We start from the raw sequence: 9,128 nt of genomic DNA, 5'->3' as shown, positions 1-9,128 counted from the left end.
TTTCACAGACTGGCAACTCAATTTCTGCAAATTTCTTATAACTGATCTATACAAGCCATTACTTACAATGTATAAACCATGTATAAAGGGTGAATTATTAATTATAGTGAGTGGCACCCAAAAGATCCTTTGTTTATCTTACTTTAATGTGCAAAAATGCAAACGCACTTACACATGCAGTGCAATTGTTGTTTTTTACAAGGTTCTTATATTCTTTCCTCTCTCACTCATTAACTGTCTCAGTTGTCTCAATTGACTTGAATTGATGTGTAGAAAATGTGTACTGGATTAGGAAAGAGAAGTAAAGAGGACAAAAGCAAAAATATATGTATAAGAATATATGTTTTTATTGATCAATTTAGCGAGTACATGAAAACTGACTTTATTCTAGCCGTCAAGAGCCTTTATCATGTATGATGACATTTGACTATTGGAATGATAATTATAAAACACCACAAGAGACCAGCAGCAGCAGTAGTGATCTTTTCAATGTTGATTATAAAACTTCCTTTCTAGATTCCACTTCCCACAGATTTTTCCAAGCTGAAGAATTTCCTCTTACGTAGCTGTATACATTTCTAAAATTGTCAATATAAACGTTATTCATTTAACCCTCCTGTTGTCCTCGGGTGAAATTTGACCCATTTAAAAAAAGTTTCCATATCAGAAATTTGGATTTCTTTTCACCAAATTGTCAAAGAAACTAACGTGGATGGTTCCATACAACCATTAGTCTTCACAGGTAAAATAAATGATCAGTTCACTACTTTTATTGAATTTGGGTATTTGATTTAATTTTATAGCATTTAAAAAAAAAAATGACAAAAGAACGTTGAAAAAAAGTGACAAAAATGTTGGAAAAAGCTTCAAAGACGCGGGGAAAAAATTGACAAAAATGTTTTTAAAAATCGCTGAAATAAAATCAACAAAAACGTCGGAAATAGTGACAAAAAACCTGGGTAAATGATCGACAAAAATTGCTGCAGAAAATCAACAAAAACGTAAAATAGTGACAAAAAAAACTGGAAAAAGAATGAAAAAAGTGTTGAAAAATAACAACAAAAGGTTGAAAAAAAAGTTTGCATTTAAAATTTTGACCCAGAAAAAACTAAAAGTTGCATGGTCGATGGGAAGACAACACAAGAGTTAAATGGGTGAATAATTAGATACATGAATCCTCAATATTTGATTGCAAAGCAAATCAAAATAGCTTTATGTATAGTCAAATGTAATTAAGAACTGGTATTCTCTCTTAATTTTCAAATGCGGGCAAAGGTTGGTATTTGACCCTTGATATTTTGGCTTTGTAGATGACCACGGCACCGATCATGCCAACGGCTGCAAGGAGACATCCAGCGATGAAAACCAGGTTCAGATTCAGGTTGATCACTGGAGAAAAGAGAAGCACAATTTCAATCTTGTCCAAAGGCCAACTGGGACTCAAGTGAAGCAAGGTGTGCTGTCATGTAAGAAAAACACTCCCTTGTTTTCATACCTGGGCTCTTGTAGCTTTCTGCGGCTCTCCTTAAGCGCAGAGGACCCTGGGAAATGAAGTGCCTCACAGTCTGAGTGGCAGCCTCTCTCCTTCGGCGGTGATGTTGGTGACCGGCTGATGTGGAGTTGAGGCATCCCTGTGAGCACCTGGAGCTGGGGCTCCCTGCCGCACATATCAGCACTGAACAGCTGATGTACACCTGAATGCAACAGAACACGCTGTCATTATATCAGCAGACATGCCACTGTCACTAATGTCATGGTTGCCTTGCTGTTAACTGTCTCTTGTGTTCTCTGTTGTGTTTTACCCTGTTTTCATCCTTGTGTATGTTTTGTCTTTCAATTTCCTGTCTTATTTTGTAGTCTGTTTTCTCCCATGTCATGTCCTGTCAACTTCCTTCCTTGTGTTTTCCCGGCTTTGAGATTGGCTTCCCACCCTGATGTGTTCCACCTGTTCCTGAGCCCTCGTGTCACTTATCCCTTTGTTTCACCCTCGTTACCTTGTGTATTTAGTCTCTGTATTGTCTTTGTCTTTGTGACACTTTGGTTTTTTACCATTTTTGTTTTGTATGTGATGTTGTGTATCTATGTGATCAAACTAAACTAAACTAACTACGTAGTCCGTTCTTTACCTGGTCGTGCAAGCCGATGAACTTGAAGGCCTCCATGCTGAACTGGAATTGTCTCTGGTGGGCAGGGGAATGGATTTCAACAGTCGGGTCCACATTACACCTAGTCAGAGCAAAACAAAACAAACAGATAAGAAACATTGCCTCTGTAACAGTATTACAATGGATGCTATTATAGAGGAAGAGGTATTGTTCTATTGAAGGTATTTACATGATAAGGACAAGAAGTGTAGGTAATGCCAAAGATGGAGACTGGCTGATTGGTGAGCCACAGCTTTACCCAGCGTCCCTGTATACTGGACAGTTACAGAGGAAAGCTACCGCTATTTTAAATGATCACTCGAGGCGAGGTGAGGGGAGGGATTTTCCGAGGTCAAAGTTGGAAACACTCCCCATGAACTCGGATTTCCGAACTCGGAAATCGGACCACCTCGCAGTACCCCGAGTTCAAAATCCAACATGGTTGCTCCATGCATCAATATAGTGAAAGCTGTAGTAACATACAGTTAAAAGCATTTCTGTCTCATTTGTGTCTCACTAAATCGTAAATTTGTATGCAAAAAAAACAGCGTTGTTATCAACTGGTATTGCTAACAATGGCTAACCTGGCGAGAGCTAATGAAAACAATGAAAACTCTGACTCGTAAATGGAACGCATTTACTGTAAGACTGTTATAAGAACAATTTAAAGTATAAAAAAAGTGTCACGGTTGTTTTATTTTGTAGTCTGTTTTCTCCCGTGTCATGTTTTGTTTGACTTCCTGCCTTGTGTTTTCCCGCCTTTGTGATTGTCTGCCCCGCCCTGATGTGTTTTCACCTGTTCCTGAGCCCTCGTGTCACCTGTCCCTTGTTCACCTCGTTAACTTGTGTATTTAGTGTCTGTGTTGTCTTTGTCTCTGGTCAGATCATTGTATTTGTTTTGGGGTGTTTGTGTGTGGAGTCTACCCCCTTTGTCTCGCTGTTCCAGTTTTTTTTGTGATTCCTGTTCTTTTTGCGTCCTCTACGTTTTGGAACTATCTTTGCCTGCTGTCTTCAGGACTCCTTTGGTTGTATCGCTTTTATTTATTAAATCCTCAAGCTAACCACTGCCTGCTGTCCCTGCATTTGGGTCCGACAATTCTCTGAACTTTGTAACACTAAGACTAGAAAAGTAGTATAATAGCTGCTCTTTAAAAACACATCGCTATGTCGTCTGTTGCCACTCGTGGCGTACTCATGCCTACCCGTTGTCAATGATGGGGTATGTTGGCCAGTAGTTTGGGTTGTCATATGGTGCCGCTCTGCAGGACTCCACAAACAGCTAGGTGTCATCGATGGAGGTGGTGGCCTCTATCTGCATGTAAATCCGGCTCCCTATGTCGTACTCCAGAGGGTAATCATTTGGATCGATCTGGGTTTGGAATTGGGCGTTGGGATAGAACTCAAACTGGTAGGTGAACGTGCCGAAGCCTTTCTCCCACACTGTGACGTTCCTCCTGTGCGCCGTGAAGCCCAGCGTCACGTTCCCATGTTTGGGGTACTGGCAGTAGAACTGCACCTCCAGCTGGTTCTTCCTGGTGATCAGGTACTCTGTGCTGTCGACCGTGGTGATTTCATTCTTGAAGATCAGGTTTTCATCATCTTCCTGCAGAGATAAAGGTTATGCATTAAAGAACCCCTATTATACTCCTTTTCAGCATCGTATTTGTACTCTTGGGGTCTACTAGAATAGGTTTACCACCTCAAGCTGTGTTGGAAACCATTTCCTATCACGGAAATAGTGAGCTATATAGTGTGTTTGACATTTTGTAGTGGTGTTCAAATTCTCCTTGGTTAATTTCATTCACTATATAGCCCACTAAAAATAGCCACAATGCACTGCTAATTTGAGTGTATATACGATGTACCCTGCATTTTACTCCCGTATCCCACAATGCAACGCGGCTGTGTTTTCCCAGAGGAGAAAATAAGAAAGTTGAAAGCACAGCAGGCTGGGCAATACATCTTCTTAGATTTTGGATTGTAATGTTGTAACATGACGCAAGTGTCGTATTTTCCTGGTTTTAAAGGCTGCCTTACAGTAAAGTGATATACTTTTTCTGAACTTACCAGACTGTTCTAGCTGTTCTATTATTTACTTTTACCCACTTAATCATTAAATCCACATTTCTGGTGATTATTTATCCAAAATCTCATTGTGTAAATATTTGGTGAAAGCACCATTTCTCAACCCTACAATATCCTCGTAAAAAATATCGTGATGTTTGATTTTCTCCATAGCAGCCAACTCTACGCAGCAGGTGATGAAACAAATGAGCCGACGTTACCTCGATCTGAGTGCCGCAAGCGTTGAGGGGGACGACTGCGATGATGTGAGTGCTGTTGGAGTAACTCTGGAGGCTGCAGGCGGTGTTGCTGGGGTCACTGAGCCGCAAATGTTCCTCACTGAGTCCACGGAACGAAGATTTCTCAACCTCTACTGTCATTGTGGACTCGCCGCAGGTCACATGGGATTTAACTAAAGAGAGAGACATTTCAAACCATTTAAAAAAAAACACATTATGCTGAGAATTGCTTTAACTAATGCTAGATTGCTTTTTGATGTAATTGTTTTTGGTTAGTATGATTTCTCACAGTTTTCTGTTATTTCTCTATGTTTTTGTTTTTAATCCCTACTCATACATTTCTGTTATGATCATTTCTAATACTAGTGATGTCTGGGCATGTGTGTGTCTGTGTGTGTGTGGGGGGGGAGTTTGTAAGCTTGTATGTGAGTGAATGTGTAGGTTATACTGCAATGTCTTGTCTTCTGTACTGTCTAGTTCTACCGAGGACCCTTTTGAAAATGAGATGACACATCTCAAGAGGTATTCCTCAAGAGGTATTAAATAAAAAACTAAATGAATATTGTGTGATACAACCTGCATTATGCAATATTTTTGACATGAAAATGTCGCCTAATGCAGGCATATGTACAGGAATGTAATTTACATTACATATATAATAATTCATTCTTTATTGATATATGTTTTATGTTGCTATTTCTATATTGTAACTCAGAGATTTGTCAAAGCTAGTACGTGTACAATTTAAGAAAGCTGTTAAAGGTTTGTTTTTGTCTGTGTAATGTTATTCCTATGGGATGTCTTTTAAACAACCCATGTAACTCCTTGTATTATGTTACCTTTCATATTTATTCTGTTGATTTGATATTGTGTGTCATTTTAGTTTGGGCTCTTTTTTCTTTCCCCTCAGTATTCTAGTTTCTCTCTACTTTAATTGGAGTATGCATTGGAGAGTGCCCAGATTAAGCTCCTCGGAGGGTTTGTTGCATCTCTCCATCAAATCTTCTATAGATTATGTGTATATTAATCTGTAGTATTTGTATATGTGTAAACCAATAAAATAGTCACCATTAGAGCTGCAGTTAAACTACAAAATATTAACATTGAAGAAGACCTTGGACTCACCTTGCTCCTTCCTGACGTCAACCAGAACACACCTCATCTCGGACTGATAGACGCCAGACCTGAAAGGCATCAGCGAACATGGATTTAAAACGTTAAAGTCTACCTAACCCACGCAGCAATCTCAATTAAATGTAACCAATGTAAGTCATTTAAAGAACTGAGCATTTCTGTTTGAAAAGGCAGAAGCTATCAGGCTTTGTACTGTCTATCTTGTGATACACAGTTGCTTCTGACTTCATGTTTAATGAATGAATGTGAAATATTTGAAATTTGCAGCTTAATCAGTTCCTTTTTTTATGTTCACAGCTTTTTTCATTTCAATCTCTCAGTGTAGTTGCATCAAGAGCTATATGCACTCTACCTTATCGCTAAGACATGTATTTAACAAAACACAGAACACAACGAAAGGTTACTTACTGTGAGGATGGAGAGGGGTGGTAATGGTAACTGAGGGTTGTGCCTGGAAGAGGGGATCCAGCACTCCTGCAAAATGTGTCAAAGTGAAATCCTGGTTTCACACACCCATACTGTGCATACTAGTTTGCTCATAAAGGAAACGGCTTCATACAAATAAATTATTTATACAGTTAGAAGTATTAAAGTTGGCAGACCTGGCTACATTTCAAACAGCACAATTATTGTGTAAAGCAAAAAATAATCAACTACCGACAAAAAAAAAAAAAAACCATTTATTGAAAGAGAAGGGAGTTATAGTTAAAGGCAGGGATCTTCAACAGGGGGTCTGGGACCCTTAGGGGGTCCTCAGAGTCACTGCAGGGGGGCCTTCAAATTATTGTAAACTTTTGAAAGTTTTTTTCAAAAATTAGAAAGTCAACATAATCACAACATATTATTAGCAAATATAAATCACCACTGAGGATAGGTAAGGTAGTCACTAAGGTAGCCATCCACAGATACAGTTCATCCTGAGGATTACCTGTGCCACATGTATGTTTTAAAATTAAAACCTGATTTTTTAAATGAATTAACTATTATGAGGCTATTTTAAAAGCTTGGTATTCTATTCAAGAGGGTATGTATTAAGGCTTTAGGCAGGCCTACATGTAATTGTAGGCCCAGTTTAATATGCAACTTAATTTTATATAATATATGTAGTAGGGGGTCCCTGCCCTGTCTCACTCTCAGTTAAGGGATCTTAAAGGACCCCAAGGGGATTATATAAATTCCAAATTGGAAAGGTGCATACGTTATTTCTGTTTGGGGTGTAAAATTATGGAACAGCTTGGATGAGGAACTCATGCAATGTCCAAACATGAAACAGTTCAAAAAGAGATATAAGGAAATGTTTCTCACAGGGTCCAGGGATGAAGGGGTTTGATTATCATTGTCTGTTGATTTATTTAGATGATAACTATTCTTTCTTAGTTCCCACTTTTTCAATTTTGAATTTATGAATGAATTTGTATTTTTGATTACATCAATATAAAAAAAAATAATAATAAATGCAAGTAATTATTATATATATTTGAACACATGAACACATGAGAAATTAACCATATTTTGTAGGATACTTGGTTAGTAAAATTATATATTTGGATGAGTTGAAAAAAAAAAGTGTAACTGAGGCTTTTTTTTTACTAACAGCGATTTATGGGGAAGGGGTGGGATTAAAGAAGTGTATACTTCTTCCCAAATCATCAAGTGTTTGTCATTCATGTATCTCTAGGCTTTCTATTATGTGTAATGTCATTCATTTCTGTTTTCTTTAACATGTTTGAAATAAATTTCAATCAAGCAAAGGCTCACCCAGTCACTGATTCAACAGCAAAGCAGATTGGGTAATGGTGTCCCAGGTCATCCAGGTTAGGCGACCACCTAATGGCAAACTCGTCATATGAGGTCCTGTGCTTGCTGATATTCAGTGGCCCAGTGATAATGATATCTTGTATTCTGTATGAAAACAAAACAAAGAGAGCAGAGATTTCCTCTTATGGCTGATGTTAGACTTACTTGTTAAAATGATGAGAATGTTTCGACGATGGCTACACCGATAACGGTATTTCTCACTTACGTTGCGTATGCAGCTTGTGCTTTGACTCTGATCTCCACTTCTTTGCTGATCTCTGCTTGGATGCGTGCTCCATTTCCAGGTGTAGGGTGCACAAACTGAGGCAAATAGTGTCCCTCCTGACATGAGGGAGCAGGTGGGTCCACTGGAGTTGAAAAAACAAAGATTCATTCAAATTCCAAAGTGCAAAAAGTAATCAATACATGAGAAAGCTGCCACTTTGCCACACTGTCTGTTGGTCAACACTTTAAAGCTGTCGCGGAAAGTGTTATTGTCATTATCCATTAAAGGCAAAATATCTACTGTAACTTCAGGCTGTAGCTGACACTGACAGCGTGTGTGTTCTGTGTATTTTTTCCTGAAATTTGGGTTGGGCATTGATTACTCTTAGGCTATTGTCCAGTAAAAACTAATTATCTCCTAATGTAATGATTTTTTTGTTTTTAGATTAATTTATAAGTGTTCCTTCACAGGTTTAGAAAATGTTCCTACTTCTTAGGCTAAATAAACTTTGCAGCCCGGTTATGGGCTGCCGCTAACTGCGTTCTTGGTCAATATTGGACCACTTTCAAAGATTTTTGTTCACGTTATTCACGTAGACACCAATGCATGGAAAAATAGGGTGCAAGTTGAAAAGAAAACAAATTACCCTTAAAAATTTCTCGAATGATGGCTGCTGCCATGTGTAACATCACACATTAAGTTGTTGCCAGAGCTGCAACAGCAGGAAAGTCGCAACCCAGTGAAAGCGGTGCAGCAACATGTTATTTTTGTGTGGATTGACTCATTGAAAATGGCACCAGACAAAATGAGGACAAGCAAAACCCTGACTCACCAAGTAAGGAGAATTGCAAAGGTAGTTTACTGAGAGGAGGAGTGGTGGCGTGCAGGTTTCTTGTGGTGCCAGGGTACGTTGTGTACGTGTAGGCTGTAGTAGTTGCAGGTGGTGCAGTTGTAGAATACCACCATGGGATTGTAGTATACCACCATGGAGTTGTGGGTGGGGTTGTAGTTGGGGATTGGGTTGTAGTATACCACCAGCCCCACCATGGGGTTGTGGTTGGTGCTGCAGTTGTGGTTGGGACTGTAGTTGTGGGTTGGGCTGTAGTTGTGGGTTGGGTTGTAGTAAACCACCAGCCCCACCATGTGGTTGTGGTTGGTACTGCAGTTGTGGGTTGGACTGTAGTTGTGGGTTGGGCTGTAGTTGTGGGTTGGGTTGTAGTAAACCACCAGCCCCACCATGTGGTTGTGGTTGGTACTGCAGTTGTGGGTTGGACTGTAGTTGTGGGTTGGGCTGTAGTTGTGGGTTGGGCTGTAGTTGTGGGTTGGGTTGTAGTATACCACCAGCCCCACCATGGGGTTGTGGTTGGTACTGCAGTTGTGGGTTGGACTGTAGTTGTGGGTTGGGCTGTAGTTGTGGTTTGGGCTGTAGTTGTGGTTTGGGCTGCAGAATACCACCAGCCCCACCATGGGGTTGTGGTTGGTACTGCAGTTGTGGGTTGGACTGTAGTTGTGGGTTGGGCTGTA

General features: G+C 39.7%; 1 protein-coding gene across 1 annotated transcript; it reads right to left on the bottom strand.

Annotated features, from left to right (window-relative positions):
* Nucleotides 1–1,143: 1,143 nt before the first annotated feature.
* LOC114556215 (CUB and zona pellucida-like domain-containing protein 1) lies at nt 1,144–8,284 on the bottom strand. Its single transcript, XM_028579154.1, is given in 9 exon segments — nt 1,144–1,389; nt 1,496–1,694; nt 2,127–2,226; nt 3,347–3,747; nt 4,430–4,620; nt 5,573–5,631; nt 7,340–7,483; nt 7,605–7,746; nt 8,251–8,284. Coding segments are annotated over 9 exon segments (1,407 nt in total). The 3' UTR covers nt 1,144–1,252.
* Between the last annotated feature and the right edge of the window lie 844 nt (nt 8,285–9,128).

The sequence above is a fragment of the Perca flavescens genome, chromosome 1, assembly GCF_004354835.1.
Source record: "Perca flavescens isolate YP-PL-M2 chromosome 1, PFLA_1.0, whole genome shotgun sequence".
Classification (NCBI taxonomy): Eukaryota; Metazoa; Chordata; class Actinopteri; order Perciformes; family Percidae; genus Perca; species Perca flavescens.
This window is presented reverse-complemented; position numbering and strand designations above follow the sequence as displayed.